At 45.7% G+C, this 18,314-nt stretch overlaps 1 protein-coding gene across 1 annotated transcript in view; it reads right to left on the bottom strand.

Moving 5' to 3' along the window:
* Positions 1–1,262: 1,262 nt before the first annotated feature.
* PNPT1 (polyribonucleotide nucleotidyltransferase 1) overlaps positions 1,263–18,314 on the bottom strand; it is a 313,627-nt gene continuing 296,575 nt past the window's right edge. The window contains exon 28 of the mRNA XM_085612380.1: positions 1,263–1,548. Within this exon, the coding sequence (XP_085468506.1) occupies positions 1,378–1,548 (171 nt within the window). The 3' untranslated portion in view covers positions 1,263–1,377. The remainder of the gene's footprint in view (positions 1,549–18,314) is intronic.

The following is an 18,314-nucleotide window of genomic DNA, read 5'->3' as shown; positions in this document are numbered from 1 at the left end:
GGAGCTGAGGGAGGCGCTGGTGTGGGAGCCGGCAGCGCGGGACCTTGTGGTGCCGTGGCCGGAGCCAGCGGCGCAGGAATCTGCGGCGCCGAGGCCGGAGCCGCCAACGGCCAGACAGGATCCTGACACGGGACCGCGGGGCCCAAGGGCGCGCCGGCGGGAGCCCGAGGCCTAAACAGGCGGTCCAAGGTGGCAAGAAACTCTTGCACCTGAGCAGGAGTCGCCGACGGACCCGGGTAAGATGGGTAGGCCGCGGGACTCCCGGGCTCCGAAGGAGCCGCAGGGGCAGCACCCCTGTCCCCCTCTTCCGCATCCGGGGACCAACGGGGGGACTTCGGAGAGCGACAACGCTTCTTCGACTTCTTTTTGTGTCGGCTTTTACCCGAATCCGAGGGTGAAGACTTGGAGCCCGAGGAACGATGATGCAAGCGTTCTCTGGAGCGGCCCCTGGACCGCGAGCGGCACGGGGACGAGTGCCGGACCTCAAACAGCTTCCGGCGCCGCTCCCGCAAGGCCTTTGGGGCCATGGCCAAACAGGCCCGGGAGTCGTGGTGGCTCTCCAGGCAGTAGAAACAGACGTCGTGGGGGTCCGCCACCGACATATCGCGACGGCAGACCACACAAGACTTAAAACCAGGCATCCCTACGTGCACCAGAGTAGACAACTTACAGGAGACAAAAAGCCTCAAAAGATAGTCAAAAAGTGATTGAGTTACGTGCTCTAACCGGATCTGCGCTTACTGGCGCAGAAAAAGAAAGAACTGATGTCAGCGTGCATGGGTGGCGCCTAAGTAGTCTCCGTGACGTCATCTCGGCGCATACGACGCCAGCGACAGACGCGGAGCCGCACAACGCCACCTAGTGACGCGCAGGGGTACTGCTAACGAAAAAACTTTCTGGGTCCAGTCTGACGCCTGGGGATATTCTAAGGTAAGGAATCTATCACTAACGTGTCTCTTTCAGATCCAAAGTTTTAAGTGGTTTGTGGGAAAGGTGATGGTGTGACCATGTATTATATGGGATAAAGTTTCCTTGGCACAAATGATAAGGATAATAAGGATATTGCATGTCAAATCAGAGTTCTATAACCGTATAAAATAACTCGGCCTCTTACCTCGTTCCTCAATATGGTTATGGAACTCCTCAATGACTTGCAATATCCCTATGATGTAGGGCAGGAGGTTCTTTATCCCTCATATTATGTACACACTCAAGATAGGGGAATCCTTTGGTAGACCAGTGTAAAACAAGAGACAAGCACATAGATGAAAATATTTTTTTTATACACATTAAAATATATCTACAGAATATACAACAAACATTATGATGCCAGCCTGTTGTAATGATGTGCATCCATTTGGAATGAACCAAGGTCTCTTAGTCTACTGTTCCAGTAGAAGAGGAGGTTGCAGTTACAGGGCTGGAGCTTCCCAGTACAATACTGTTCCTGTCTGTTAAGGTTTTAACAACTGTTGCGGCTGGGGATTGAAGCACTTTGCGTGAAAGTCTCATCCTGCCATCTGTCGGATCACGGCCAAAGTATTTCACCTGAAATGGACAAAAAAGTTCAAGAACATCAATCCTTGACCTCAATGTAACAAGAGACTGTATTCTAGGGATTATATTTAATTGTTGCAGCTCTACAAAAGATGACTTTACAAAATATAATTTAGGAGCTTAAAGAAAATAAGTTACTTACCTGTAACTGCAGTTATCCAGTATTGGTATCTTTCATAGATTCACATGCTTAAATCATTTCGACGACGGGGAAGGATTCAAGCATGTGATTCTATGAAAGATACACCAATACAGGATAAGAAAATAAGTTACTTACCTGTAACTGCAGCTATCCAGTATTGGATAGCTGCATAGATTCACATGCAAGAATCATTCCCCTTCGTCGAGATGATCCAAGCATGTGAATTTATGAAATATACCCCAATACTGGATAAGGTACACTGGGCATGCATTTACGAAGAAACTGCTTGTTAAATCTCACTCATCTACAATTAAACAAGAAATCTTGGGCCGATTAATAGTGCAAGGAAATATTTTATGATCTTTAACTTTTATTAGACATTTGTAAAATGTAAAGCTTTGCCACCAAAAAAAAAAGCAGAAAACAGTGGGACAATGTAAATTCTGAAACGCAGATGTGGTTACATGCGCCACTCTGAGAAATATGTTTATGGATTACTTATAACTTAGTAGAACATATCCACTCAAGTACAATCTTGTAAAGTTAGTTAGAATTAAAATTGTTTTTTATCCACTGAAAATGTGCTTTGTGAAAAACTCGCAATTTAAGCCTTGTTTGAAAAAGTTATTACAGAAAGCATTGGTTCTCACTGGAGCCATTTATCTTCAAATCATGATTCATCAGCAATAATTACTGGTCTCGATTAATGAAATTAATTAACCTTCACTCCTTTCAAGAAAAACTCCAGTTTATAAAATGACAATAACATACGAATTTTGCAGTGTATCCCAGGTGAACAGAAACCACGACAACTCAATATACAAAGTATAGACAGTGAAAATAAAAAAAGGTTGATTGGGGAGCATTTCACAGCGATAGCCAATGCAATTAGCAAGTTAAAGACTCTAACAAGCACTGGAAATGCCAGTAGGTCTGGCTTACAAGGAATGGTGTCTGGTAATGTAAAGTATTACAAGTAGATGACATGGGAATGGATATGTGTTATACCTGACATCCTTGGCGTGGTATTCCCTGAAATTCGTTTTGCCTTCACGCCCTGATTGTGATTAGTTGGCATTAGGACTCTGTGAAATTTACCCCTGCTAATCAGTGCTAAATTGCTTGTGCTCTTTCCTTGGAACATTGTAAAATTGGCCTACACCTAGTTGGCACATTTAATTTACTTGTAATACCCTAGTAAATCGTACTACCTGTAACCAGGGCTTGTAAATTAAATGCTGCAAGTAGGCAGTAGTGCATTGTGCCTCCCACTAAAGTAGCACTGTAAAACATGTCTCAGGACTACCAGTGCAGCCTGTAGTGCCATTATAAAAATTACATTTCTACCTTTTTCTAGGTCTAACCCTTCCTTCTTAAAACGTATAAGTCACCAGTAAGAACTCTGTGACACCCTGGCAGAATTCTTCCATGACAAGATCTGTGACATCTACAACACTACAAAAACTTCAACCCTAACCCATTGCCACCGACATCCTCAGCCTCATTGCTCCCACAGAATCAAACACTGACCACCTGCTAACCACCTGGGACGAGCTCACCACTCAAAACACCACTGCCTTCATGAACTCCCTCCACTCAGGAGCACCTACGGACCCCAAACCCACCACATTTGCAACCTGGGAAGCAAGTCAATCAGTACAGAACTCACCATCATCTTGAACGCATCCATCACCACTGCTACCTTCCCCAACGAATGAAAACATGCTGAAGTTAAACCCCTCCTCAAGAAACCATCCACAAAACCCCAGTGAACTCAAGAATTTCCGTCCCATCTCTCTACTTCCCTTTCCCGCCAAAGTCCTCGAGAGAGCCATCAATTGGCAACTCACGGAGCACTTGGAGAACAGCAATCTTCTAGACTTTTCCCAGTCTGGATTCCGTATCAACCACAGCCCCAAACCGCCCTGATCGCTGCAACTAACAACATCAAAGCCCTCCTTGACCAAAGAGAAATGGCAGCTCTGATCCTCCTCGACCTTTTAGCAGCATTCGACACTGTATCCTACCACACCCCTAATCAAGAGGCTCAACCACATGGGAATCAAGGAGATGCCCTCAGATGGATCGCCTCCTTCCTCACTAGAAGAACACAGAGAATCTGCCTTCCTCCGTTCACTTCCGAACACAAGAGCATCATCAATGGCGTCCTTCAAGGCTCATTCCTCAGCCCCACCCTGTTCAACACCTACATGACTACCCTGGCCAACATCAGAACACATGGACTAAACATTTCCTACACCGGCAACACCCAGCTCATCCTCTCGCTGTCAGAAGAGCCCTCCACTCGAGGGCCAACATCCACAAGTGCATGGCGAGCATCACCGACTGGATGAAAGACAATTGCCTAAAACTCAACACAGACAAAACCTTAGTGCTGATCTTCTGGAACAAAAACTCCAGAGGAACGACTCCTGGTGGCCTTCCAAACTAGGACCCTCACCCACACTGACAGACCATTCCTGCAACCTCTGATACATCCTGGACAACAAGCTCACCATGAAAAATCAAAACAACGCAGTCTCCCCCCCTCCCCGCTTCCTCATTCTTAACATGCTCAGCAAAATCTTCAAATGGCTCCCGGTCAACACCAGACGATCCGTCACCCAAGCCCTAGTTACCAGCAGGCATCACCTCGCACCTCCTGAAGAGACTACAGGTCAAACAGAATTCTGCGGTAAGACTCATCCTTGACCTACCCAAGAGGACCTCCATCACCCCCACCTCAGGAAACTTCACTGGCTCCCCATTCAGAAGAGACGCCATTTCAAGGTGCCGATCCACACTTACAAGGCCCGGCACAAACAAGGACCAACATACATCAACCATAGCCTGAATTTTCACCAACCCTCCAGACACCAGCACTCCACCTCCCTGTACCCTGCTCACACCCGTCGCATACGTCGAAGCTACAGTGGAGGTCGTTCCTTCTCCTATCGTGTGTCCAAGTCCTGGAACGACTTCTCTCTTCACCTCCAGGCCTCACCATCTCTGCAGGAATTCAGGCAAGGACTCAAGAGCTGACTGTTCGACAGCCTCCACAGCAAGAATCTTCAGCGCCTGGATACCCACCTGGGTTATACAAGTCTTAAAATTACTTACTGAAGGTTGGCCCTAATCACCCCTATGGCATGGTGATTAGCATTTAAACAGCAGGAAAGTATTAAGCCTTTAAATGTCCTGGCAATGAAAAATGCCTGACGTTTTTCACTATTGTAAAGCTATCTCTCTCATAGACTAACCCAAGGTTGCCATATTATACTTAAGTGCTAACTTCAGATTGGGAGCAGATCCACATATGCTGCTATCACTCAAATGAATTTGAATTCAAAACCATCTTTAATGGTGAAGTCAGATTTTGTGTTACAATTTTCAAAATGTAACTTTTAGAAAGTTGGCATTTTCTTGTCTCAACCAAGCGTGCCTTTCTGCCAGTGTCCTGGGTAACATGAATGCAAATGTCTCTGCTGTTGGAGTTTGTGTATTGCTTCAAGACAGCGAGACAAAGGACGCCTAGGTGTGAAGGTAGATGGTCTTCCTGACAGGATGTCTGGGGAGGATCTGCCCTATTTAGAGTTCAAAGAGTCCTGCCTGCAGCACGCACAAAGGAACCCGACACCAGTCCTGCCCTGCCTTTTGTCACCCTAGACAGTTTGGAGCAGGACCAGGGAACGGGAATCAACTGATCAGAACCAGTTATGAAAGTAGGTCAGAGAATTCGCTCACAATAAGAATGGCGCCAGGTATATAAATCAAGGATTCAGAACCTCTCACTCATGGACCTGTGGAAAATTCAGAAGATGGATTTTCCTGTTGCCAGAAGCACTACTCTGCTGATTGCCTTGATCTCAGGCTACTCATGGTGTCTCCAAGGGCCAGTTGGCTGACCACCTCTGGGAGCTACAGGGAAACAAAAAGCTTCCTGAGGTCTCATCGCAACTTCCCAGAACTAACAGACCACGACCTAACGGTGATGAATTTGCTTCCTTCTGCACTCAGAAGACCGATATCATAAAGAAGGAGCTTCTCAACGATCTTATCACACACTCTGCCGCACATACGAACCCCTCATCTTCCCCTCTAAATTCCCCACATCGAATCTCTTCAAAGATCGACCTAAAAAATAACGCATCATGGTCATCCTTCACTACCTACAGTGAGGAATCAATTCTCAAAATGCTTACTACCTTAAATCCTGGCAATCACTTCGCTGACCCTCTTCCAGCAAACTTTGCAAAAGACTTCACCCAGCTGCTGCTGCCTCTCTGGAGGAAGATCATAAATAATTCCGTATGCCAAGGTTGCATCCCTGACACCCACAAAGCTGGGCAGGTATCTCCCATTCTAAAGAAACCTATGGCTGACACTGTGGACTTAAATAACTACTGTCCTATATCCAACATCCCTACCTTGGTCAAACTCCTAGAAAAATGTGTTCACCTCCAGCTGCTAAGACATATTGATCAGTTTAACCTACTTAACAAATACCTATCATGTTTCCGTGCAGGTCACAGCACTGAATGGGCCATGACCCACATAATTGACGACGCCCTACAAATCCAAGATCAAAACGGAGCATGCTTACTCATCTTGCTAGACCTGTCCGCGGCCTTCGATACTGTCAAACACGATAACCTGATTAAACTTCTCAAACACAGAATGGGATTAGCCAGTTCAGTTCTAAGCTGGTTTACTTCATTCCTCCAAGATAGATCACAACGATTCAAGGTCAATCACTCCCTGTCCAAACCCGTCCCGGTCACTTTAGGAGTCCCACAAGGATCGGCATTATCTCCGACACGGTTCAATCTTTTCATGGAACCCCTCATTGAAATTCTCTACTCGTCTAACGTGCAATATCACATGTACGCTGACGACAAACAACTATATCTCAAGATCCACACCCTTTGTGAAGACATCAAATCGCTCAACACCACTCTCGGGAAAACTCAAACATGGCTGGCAGAAAATCATCTAAAACTCAATGCCCTTAAAACCGAATTCCTCCTCATCGCTCCCTCCGCCCAAGTACCCATATTGCAAGACTGGATCAAACACCTTACCGCCCTCAATTGTCAACCTCTCATCGTTGATTCAGCAAAATCGTTGGGAATATCACTGGACAGACACCTCAATATGCAAAAACACATCAGCAACGCAACAAAGGGAGCAAACTTTCAGATAAATACTTTGAGAAAATTGAAACCTTTCCTGCCGGAAAAAGACTTCAAGCTGGCAGTACAAGCTCTACCCATCCCAAGAGTGGATTACGGAAGTGTTGCTCTCTGTGGCCTACCCAGAGCTGCATCGGCCCCTCTGAGAGCCTCAATCAACCCCGCAGCGAGACTTATCACTGGCTCCAAAAGAAGCTCCCATATATCCCCTGACCTAAAATCCCTTAATTGGCTACCCTTTGAATCCAGAATTCATCTGAAAATAGCTTGTATGACTCAAAGCCATTCATCACAATACACCCAGCTATCTGGCACAGAAACTGGTGCCATCTTGTGGTATCAGATCCTCAAGAAGTACCATCAACCTTCTACTGAAACCGCAAAGATTCAACAAGAAGAAAACATACACCTGAACGTTTTCAGGGTTGGCGTCCAGAATTTGGAATGCTCTACCCCCAGAAGCCAGACTTAATCCCTCTTCTGCATCTTTCAAAAAACGAAGTGAGGGCGCTTCTCATGGCTAAACTCACTTGAACAGGGACTACTGTTATTCTGCGACCCAATGTATCCTCTACTCGGAACTTTACAATGTTCTCTGCCCAGCCAGAGACCCTAGATATTTATCTATATTATGCTTGAATCTCATTGAATGTTTTTGTTATGTATCATATACCGTGTGTCAACGATAGAAGGATTATACTAGCACTGTCTATCTGTGATCTCTATGCTATTTACGTTGTGTCAATGTAACTAAGACTCTACCCTGTAAAGCGCTCTGATACCCGCAAGGGTCTGGTTCGCGCTGTATAAAACCCCCAAAATAAACAAATAAATAAATAAATAACTAGATCTGCCTGAGCCCTGCTGCTGCCCCTATTGGAGTGAGTCTTAATCCTCACGCGGTCCCCCCTAGGTCTTGGACCCTTTGGTGACATCAGTGAGAGCTCTTCCACAAGCAAAAGGTGACAATCCTGAAGTATAGCTCTTCACGACCACAAAGGGCCTGTCCACGCCAAAACTCAGACACTCGCCATGACCGCCAACATAAACTCTGGGGGGACCTGCTTTTAGCGCCGACAGCGACTGAGATGACTGGCAACACAAGACTTGCACTTCGCGCCAACAGGGACACAATACAACGATAAACCAAAGCGAATCCCCAGCAACGACCATCTCTATGCTACAGCAAAAACCATCTGTGACGCTCAACCTGCTCTTCATGCCAAAAGTCTTCTCCTCGCAGCCTCTTCCAACACGAAAGGAACTCTTTGCGCCAGATTTGACAAGGTAACTCTTCAGCGGGACTAGCCTGGGCCCAGTATCTGACCGCCACTCCATCGTGACCTTATGACTTCCCCCAGTCCAGTATGACCAGATAATTGCGACTGGCGCTTTCTGCTTCTATTTCCGGTTCTACTAATTTTGGCATTATTTTACTTAATAAAGTTTACTCTATTTTTCTAAATTGATTTGAGATTTTTCTTTTGTGATATTTTCACTTTATTGCTGCTTGTGTGATGCACAAATACTTCACAAAGTTCCTCAAAGTTAAGCCTGACGGTTTTTGTGCCAAGCTACCAGATGGTTAATCCCAGGTTCATTTAGTGTTTTCTTTGGTTCACCCTGACAAGGAATGTGGTTGTTACCTGAGTGGGTCTTCCACCCCTCTCAACTAACAACCCAATTTTACAGAATATGTATTTCAGTGGACTGTAGTATAGTACTGGCTGAGGTTTAAAGGTCAGGTGACAGTTACACTATCTGGCTAGACCCAAACATTCATATAGATTAATGACTGCCCTCCTCCCATCTGTGCTGCTTCCATCGAAAAATACCATAAATGATCAAGTTATCTAAGACACTTTAGCATTACAATGTCATGTGTGTGCCCTTGGAAGTTCAAGCTCAGGAAACTGGATAAACAAAATGACAGCTGCGTAGAGGGTAAGCACTTTATTGTGGAAGCACACAACGTCTGCCCTATCAAAAAAGGCACTCCTGACTCCTAAAATGTAGATGAGCCAAAGCCTCTCCTTGTGATTCTCACATAATTGTTTGGCGATAGGTTTGCTGTCAAGCCAGAACTTAAAAACCATATGGAAATAGACCTAGGTCTGCAGACCTTTTAAAAGTTTGCCACAGGTCCTAAGCAATGCTCACACAATCCACACCCCTCCCTATACTGGGGTTGCCCCGCAGAGATGTTGAACATGTGCTGTTTATGTGAGTGAAAATAAAAATACTAGGTAGTTGGGTCAGAGAATCCAACTTTAGCCCCATGAATCTTATTTCTGCAATATGCACCTTCTCTGTGATGCCATGTGCGAGGTCAGGAGATGAGCACAGGCAGAGGGTTATGGTTAAGTAGCTATACATAGCAGGGAGAATTTCAGTGGGTTCTTACAGTTGACTGCCACAATAACATCCTTCCAATTGAAGTTTTATCGGCTAATCGGAAATACTTGAAGAAGAAAAAATCATCTAAATGTTAATATCTGCTCTTAGAGAACAAGGACACCCCTCATTCAATTTTCTCAGTGATTTATATGATTGAGTCCCCAATACTATCTGAAGTTTTAGTTAAGTTGGTTATTCCATAAGGAAATGAATTTTGATTGAAAGGAACACTGGCCCCATTTGATGAATCACCAGTAAACACTTATTAAAAGGTGTACATACATAAGATTGATACTGCAGAATGGTGAAGGGAGAAGGGTGTTTTTTTAGTGTGTCCCAAATGTTGCAATCCCATAGGAACTTTTGCTAAGTCATAGCAAAAACCAAAAGGCAGATTACATTTAATTTGGATCAAAAGATACAGTTGATCCAACTTATTTTCTTGGATTTATTTGGTGTAAATCTGTTCAGTAGTTTCGAGAAAATGAAGAAGCAAACTATAGTGGATATCACATTGATGGTGTTTGAAGCCACAATTAGAACATTGACTAAATCAACCTAGATGACAATTTGAAGTTTCCTCTGCTATTTCTCAGTTCACAAAGTAGTTCTCCTGGGTCACGAACCTTAGTGCGAATAAAAAAAATTGCTGGGGCAATGTGGGAGCAAGGTATGCACAAGCCATCTCAGGAAGCACAGGGACATAGCCCAGAGGAGTAGATAATGGCAGTAATCATTGAAACATGTCAAAAGTGAGTAGTTGTGTGATGTGTTTCATCTGGTTTGAGTAAGCTGTGCAAATAATTGGAAATCCTTTTTATACTTAGGTTGTCAAAAACATGTTTATCCAGGAGAAGGGACAATGCAAGTAGCTCTGGGGCAAAGAAGTCAGCACAATGATTTCACGGAGCATGCTTTATAGGGCTAAAGGAGGAGCTCAGGAGTTTCTGGGGTGTGAACACCTTCAATGATGTCACTGTTTGGGTCAATGATGATGTGATCTGTGATGTCATCAATTACTAAAATAGGTAGTTATACAGTAGAAAATTGAAAGATTTCCAATTAAGGTTCTAAGTGCCATTAAGAACTCCCTCACATAAAGGGAACCTCAAATTGCTACATCCCAGTCTAGAATTCAGTAAATTCATGTACAATATTTTTTCAACAAACATTATTTTGAGTTGTGTAATAAATAGCAAAATTAAAGGCAGTAGAAATGGCTTATATAAACTTTCTTCATTGAATGACCTGAAATCGGTCTGTGGAAAGAGTTAATGGGCTAATATGTAATTCCAAACCAAGCATACAAGTTTATGTAAAGATATCCAATGCTTTATACAGTGTTTATGCAAATGCAAACACTCGTATTCAGTGCTTATAACAAGAGTGTCTCTCTGGCAGGTTTCCTTGCTTCTGGATGCCTCTGCCAGGACAGAGCTCATTATATACCTTGTTGAATATAAATGTACGTTTAGAAGATACTACAGAGATCAAAATTCCTTTTCAAGAGAACTGTTTGTTTGTTTAGAAGCGTGCCGTTCATATACGAGAGTGGCTTCACACAACACACAACTCTTTTCCCAACACAGTCCTCAACTGACCTGATCTAATTCAGTTCTGGGTTGCACACTCCTTTCTTAATTCATTATTCTTATTGTTACTTTATAGTTGGCATGAATAAAGAGACTTGCAAATTCCTATCATGTTTTATTTATGTTTATTATTTTATACCTAGCAGTCTGGACTGCATCATATCTGAGAACTGGAGAAAGCAGCAACTGTAGCACTAAGAGTATGAAAGCACAGCCACGCGAATTAACCATGTAATAAAAACATGTTTTAGCGTTTTCTGGAATTAAAATGACGAGTCACCCTTCCGAATGGTACATTAATGTAATTTCCTTTATAATTAAAAATATAAATATATTAGCAAAACTGTTGCAGCAACATTACTTTACTACATTAAATACGAACCTATCTGGCAATTAGATCATAGACAGAATTCGTCAAGTAATCAGTGCAACTTAATAATACATTAGGGGCATCAAAGCACAGCAGCTTGCCAAAATTGCCATACATATCCTTAACCAAATACCCCAACCCCAAACCCTTTCATCCTTTAAATCAAGCAGCTATTATTTATTTATACTAAAGATACCCAGCTCAAAAAAAGCCCACAGATCCTCCTCCCTTTAGTTTTCGCCCTCTTATCCTTTTGCTCATAAAGGGCTTTTTCTAAATTATAAACATATACAAAACGTCCCTTCCATTGCTGAAATGTCGTGGGTAAAGGATCAAGCCAAGCAGAGGCAACACAAAGCCTAACAAGCATTTGCAATGCAATAGGTCTCGCATTTGCAAAGTTGTAAGCTATTGCCATTGTAAATGGCATTGTAAAATGCATTGTAAATGGCAATGCCTTTTATTTATCTGTTTTTAAAACCAAGACATAGATAAAAGGTTTGTTATTTACAATGCCAGTAGCTAAATTCCATTGCAGGAGAGAGACACGTAGAGCTCCGCCAGTGCGCCTCGATGTTACCCTATTATTGTTGTACTCGAACGAGCACCTGAGTTCACACTTGCAACACTCCTACAATTCCAGTAATGAAACAAGAACACCTTACTATCCCAGTGCTGAAGACCCACTGTGTGCTCTGCCAGTGCCCCTCAATCCTGAGCCTTGCTATTGTACTTGTGAGGCTATTTCACAGCTCTGCCAGTGTGACTGAACCGTGATTTGCGCCACCCCTGCTATGCCACAAAGACTCACACACAGCTGTCCCAGTGTATCTCAATCAATTCTGGACTGCAGCCCCCCCATTTGATTCCAGCTCTGAGACCACACACGGTTCTTCTAATGCACCTCCTTCCAAAACGTACACCCCTGACGTTCTATTATATATAGCTCCCCAAGTGTACCTTCAGCTCTGAACCCACATGCTGCTCTTCTAATGCACCTCACTCGTAACTTACACCACACCTATTCCACCTAGATGAAATACAGCTCCCCCAGTCTACCTGCAGCTTTGTAACCACACGCTGCTACAGCTCCCCCAGCCTACCTGCAGCGCTGAGACCACACGCTGCTACAGCTCCCCCAGTCTACCTGCAGCTCTGAACCCACATGCTGCTCTTCCAATGCACCTCACTCGCAACTTACACCACCGATATTCCACCTAGATTAAATACAGCTCTCCCTACCTACCTGCAGCTTTGAGACCACACGCTGCTACAGCTCCCCCAGTCTACCTGCAGCTCTGACACCACACGCTGCTCCTACAATGCACCTCCTTCCTAACTTACATCACATCTGCCATTCCATCACATAGCGTCCCAGTGTACCTGCAGCTTTGACCCCACACACTGCTCTTAGGAGGCACCTCACTCCTAACTTATCGTGGCAGCACAAGAAAACTTAAAAAGGCCAAGATACATAAGCCCACAGCCAGGTGAGCTGCGAGGAGCAGGCAAAGACGAGTGTCCGATGCTCCGAGGCAGGCTGCAGCATAACCCGCCTTCTCCGTCCCTGGCTCCGCTGCTCTGCTGGAGCCCCATGACTGATTGGGAGGGAGGAGCTCGGAAATAGAGAACAAAGAAAGTGAAACCAGCTACGGCATCGCTGCTGGTTGATGTTTGACTCGATCCTGTTTGGGAGGCGTGAGGGGTGTTATTGGCATGCAAGTATTACGGGGACTGTAATGGGGCGCTTATAAAAAACAAGCATTGGCATAGCCAATAGGTCTCGCTTTTGGGACCTTATAAGTATTTAGTTATGCAACTGTTGCATAGTTAAACACTTATAAGGTCCCAAAAGCGAGACCTATTGGCTATGCCAATGCTTGTTTTTAAGAGTGGGATTTTACAGTAAATTCGATCTTACAAACCTACATTTTGCTTTATCTGCACGGGCTGTTGTCGGAAGGAGATCCGTTTATAAAATGGGACTTTATATCGATTTTGCGTGGGTCGATGACGCATTAAGCCAAGTTACGGTGATTCCTGGCTTTCTTTTATTTCTACTACGAGTCATCAGCGGAACAGAAGTTTCCCTTTGATGCTCGTCACTGGGGCTGCGCTGACACCTGTGGCGCTCTAAATACCAGCCTCGCAGTCCCTTAAATACCATTTAACATCATAGTGTCTGCGGTTAAGTTCAGAATCGAGTGCAAATTTTTCCCTGATTTGACTTGCACTCACGAAGGGAACATAAAAATGGGATTGGGGGGGGGGCTTTACTGATTGGTGTATTTGGGGCCGGTGAGTCTTTGAAGAAGAAACCGTTGTTTGGTATATTTACATTGGTCACTAAATAGCAATAAAATGAACAACTTATTATCTGTAGCTCTTTCTATCGCTGCTTCGAAGCGCTGTGCAATACAGTTTTACTTCTAATAGCATTCTGTTTATCGGCTTTTACCGGGCGAAAGGTTGAGTCAGATGGGCGAGCGCAAAGTTTTCTAAGAACTCAGACGTGTCGGCCCTGTAAGACAGGTTACATTATTTTTGATGTTCCTATGAGCTACTCTGAAAGAAAAGCGATTCCTTTGTTGAACGTATATTTTGAAATATTACTTGACACAGTAAATATGATGGATCTTTGAAGTGTGGGTAATTTATCGTTTTTTTTACATGGATGTGGACACATGCAAATTAACGTAATTGTTTCGAAATGTTTCTGTATATTTGCTTGCATTTTTATAAAGCAAATAATAGACTGCACCTGGACAAGCAATCAAAGATATGTTGAAACACGAGACACGGAAGCGATCTTCAAAAATGATCTTTGAGACAGCGTGCAAGTGAAAATTGAGATGTTTTGCAACGCTCTGAGCACATATGCGTGTGTCATATTAGAGCAGGAAGGGGGTGGCAAATGGTGTTCACGGGCGCTTTGATGTCCTCAGTGGCCGCGCGGCTCACTGAAAACATCAAAGCGCCCGCGAAATGTAAGTGATCGCAATCGCGATCACACTTCAAAGCGCGGCCGTGTGGCAGGCGAAAGCGAAAGCAAACGAGTGCTTTCAGGCCTCCAAATGGTGCGCGCGCCCGGACGGCGCACATGCACGGTATTTGGAGGCCTGAAAAGCCACTGTTTGCACTTCCAAAACTCGCTTACTATAAGTCTCGCCAGAGCAGCGCTAAAGCGCTGGCTCAGGCGAGACCTAAAAAATACTCCCTAAACCAAGAAGAGATGGACTGCCTTTTCGGTTTTGGTGCTTGCTGTAAGGAGCGCTACCCATGGGTGTCCTAGTCCCGGTGCAGGATGCAGGGCAGCACGACAGACAGAGGTGCATTGTAGTGTTGGAGTGCGCGTGCACTGAAGGCGCCTATCCAGTGCGGGAGGAGCGTGTGCTCAGTGGCAGGGGAATTGGATGCTTCTTATCTCTACAGGCTCCGAGGCAGCAAGCGGAAAGCAGGAGCAGTGGTGCACCGCATGCCGGAGTTGGCAGCAGCATTCTGGGACCGGAGCTGCCTCTATGTGAGCTCTTTTATGTAGCGAGAGACGCCAAGTTCCAGGCTTGCACAAAGCATCGTAGCTTCTTCTCAGGGGAGGGATGGAAGGGTATTAATGAAAGTTCCTGTGCAGCCCGGAGACCAGGTCCTTGTCAGCAGAAGCCTAGTGACCCTCCTATTAACAGTTAACCCACCACCAACAAGTATTCCTTGATGAACAAGTTACTTACCTTAGGTAACGCTTTTTCTGGTGGATACAGTATCTACCTGCGGATTCCTCACCTTGTGAATATCCCCTGCGCCAGCAACATTCGGAAACTTTTGTACCAGTCCACGCCGATGAGGTCGAAGACGACGTCACAGAGACAAGGCTCCGCTCGCGACTCCGCTGACGTCACCGGATCCATATGAAGACCTCGTCGGCGTGATGACGTCAGTTCTGCCCTTTTTTCCGTGCCTTCGAAGCACACGGACAGACTGACCGCAATATATACACAGTATACACACTACATAATATACAAAGCAACACACACAGTGTGGAGATAATATAGGAACGCAAAAGAAATAACACTGCCTTTGACAGTAACAAATACATTTTGAAACACCATTATTAGAATTGTAGGTATACAAGGGTGGACAACGGGGAGGCGGGTGGGTCAGTGAGGAATCCACAGGCAGATACTGTACCCACCAGAAAAAGCATTACCAAAGGTAAGTAACTTGTTCTTCTGATGGATACATCGGCCAGTGGATTTCTCACCTTGTGAAAAGATTCCCACAGCAGTCCCACTCCCAGAGGAGGGTGTCCACCCTTCTATACCAAAAAACCCTGAAGGACGGAACAAGCAAAATGTCCGTCCCTCCTCACCTCGGAATCCAAGCAGTAATGCTTTGCAAAAGTGTGAAGGAAGGCCCAAGTTGCCGCCCTACAAATGTCCTCCACAGGAACACCTCTAGACAAAGCAGACGTAGAAGACTTAGCTCTAGTAGAATGAGCCCTTAAACCCTCTGGAGGTTGCTTACCGGCCAAAGAGAGGAGTTGGCCTAACGGTTAGGGCGCTTGACCTCGGACCTGGGGGAACTGGGTTCGAGTCTCGGTAACGACGTTAAACCTCCTATGATTCTGGGCAAATCACTTAATCTCCCCGTGCCTAACAAAAAAAACAAAAAAATGAATGTGTGTCCTCATGTAACGTAACTGGTGCTATATAAAGCGCTCTGATACCTGATTGGATTGGATTGGATGTTCGCGCTATATAAAACTCTGCTTAAAAAAAAAAAACAGTAGCATATCTTAATGCACAAGACAATCCATCTGGAAAGGGTGCGCTTGTGCACCGCTCTGCCTTTCCTGCAGCCAACAAAGCCCACAAAGAGCTGGTCGTCCACTCGAAAGTCTCAAGTCCTATCAAGGTAGAAGCTCATCGCCCTCTTAGGGTCCAAGCGATGAAGTCTATCCTCCTCCTTGGAAGGGTGAGGGGGAGGATAAAAGGTAGGAAGGGTAATGGATTGCCCCAGATGGAAAGGAGTTACCACCTTAGGCAGAAAAGCAGCCCTGGTCCTGAGTACCATTCTTTCAGCATGAATGGTCAAGAACGGGGGTTTTGCCGAGGTGATCGCAATGAGAAAAAACTTTTTGAAAGACAACAGTCTCAAGGGACACTTGTGTTAGGGCTCGGAGGTAGAACCCATCAGGTAAGTTAATACAAGATTCAAGTCCCATTGAGGCACAATAAAAGGAGTCGGAAGAAACTTGTTTGTAAGACCTTTCAAAAATCGTAAAACAATAGGAAATTTGAACAATGACGGCTGATCCGGCAAACAAAGGAAAGCCGACAAAGACGAAAGATATCCCTTTACCGTGGCAATAGCAAAGCCTTGCTGAGCAAGAGACAAGGCAAACTGAAGAATGTCAGATAAACGAGCCCTCAAAGGGTCAATAGACTTCTCTCCACACCAAAGAACAAATTTAGACCACCTATAGGAATAGATAGATTTGGTAGAATGACGTCTGGCAGACAAAATTACATCTACCACATCTGGCGGGAGAGAAAAAGAATTCAGGTTGCCCGTTCAATCTCCAGGCATGAAGGTGTAAGCTCTGGAGGTGGGGGTGTAGAACCTGCCCCTCCGACTGCGAGAGGTCTGCCCTGAGAGGGAGACAGAGCGGAGGGCACGAGGAGAGGTGGAGACGATCTGTATACCACCCCCTTCTTGGCCAATCCGGGGCGATCAATATGACTTGGGCCCGGTCTTGGCGAATCTTCCTCAGAACCCGAGGAATCAAGGGTATGGGAGGAAACGCGTAAAGGAGTTGAGTGCCCCAACTCAACTGAAACGCGTCCCCCAATGCTCCCTGCATCGGATACTGGAGACTGCAGAATGACGGACAGTGAGCGTTCTCGTGAGTGGCAAACAGGTCCACCCGAGGAGTTCCCCACGTCCGGAAAATGTGACGAACCACCTCTGGATGAAGCCTCCACTCGTGGTCAGCGGAGAACTGCCGACAGACTGTCCGCACGAACGTTCAAACCCCGGCCAAATGATTTGCCATCAGACAAATCTGCTGATCCTGAGCCCAGGACCAGAGACGCATAGCCTCTCTGCAGAGACAATGCGACCCCACTCCTCCCTGCTTGTTGACATACCACATCGTGGTAGTGTTGTCCGTCAGGACTTGAACTGACTGACGGCGAAGGGAGGAAGGCCTTGAGCGCCAAACGTATCGCCCGTAATTCCAGAAGGTTGATGTGAAGCAACCTTTCCTCTGGAGACCAAAGACCCTTGATCTCCAGATCCCCCAGATGAGCACTCCACCCTAAAGTGGATGCATCCGTTATTACCGTGGCCACCGATGGAGGTAGATGAAAGGGCTTTCCTTGCGACAGATTGCCCTCCACACTCCACCAAGACAAATCCGCTGCAGCTTCTCTGGAGATCCTCACAGACTCCCCGAGATCTCCCTTGTGCTGATACCACTGCCTGCGGAGGCACCGCTGGAGTGCCCTCATGTGCCAGCGTGCATGGTTGACCAACAGAATGCAGGAGGCGAACAGACCGAGCAGACAAAGGACCTTCAGGACTGGAATGACCGCTCCATTGTAAAACAAGGGAACCATTTCCTGTATGTCGAGAATCCTTTGTGGAGGTGGGAATTGTAAATTGATACTTGTATAGCGCACTACTCACCCGCAAGGGTCTCAAGGCACTTGTACGAATACCACTGTGGAACCCATCCTGGCTTTCCCTGTGAGGCGTCCACTCCTGGGCACCCCCAAGGTGGAGGCCAGGCATCCTTAGCGTTGTGGGGACCGTTGTGGAGACTAAGCAAGCTATTGCCCAGAGTTGCAGAGTGGGACTCCATGATTGGAATAGGCACCAAGGCGAGAATTATCATGTCCGTGGAATTTTTGAGCCCAAGACCCGCCGAGGCGGGGAATTGAACCCTGGTCCCGGGCTAGACCTCTGCATCAGGGTCTGCCACTCCAATCATTGAGCCACACTTCTCCACCCGACACCCTGTGTGTCGAATGCCCGACACACAGTAGTATCCATTACCGCCCCTATGA

The sequence above is a fragment of the Triturus cristatus genome, chromosome 6 (genome assembly GCF_964204655.1).
Source record: "Triturus cristatus chromosome 6, aTriCri1.1, whole genome shotgun sequence".
Taxonomy (NCBI): domain Eukaryota; kingdom Metazoa; phylum Chordata; class Amphibia; order Caudata; family Salamandridae; genus Triturus; species Triturus cristatus.
Note: the sequence above shows the minus strand (reverse complement) of the source record. Positions and strands in the feature narration are given on the sequence as shown.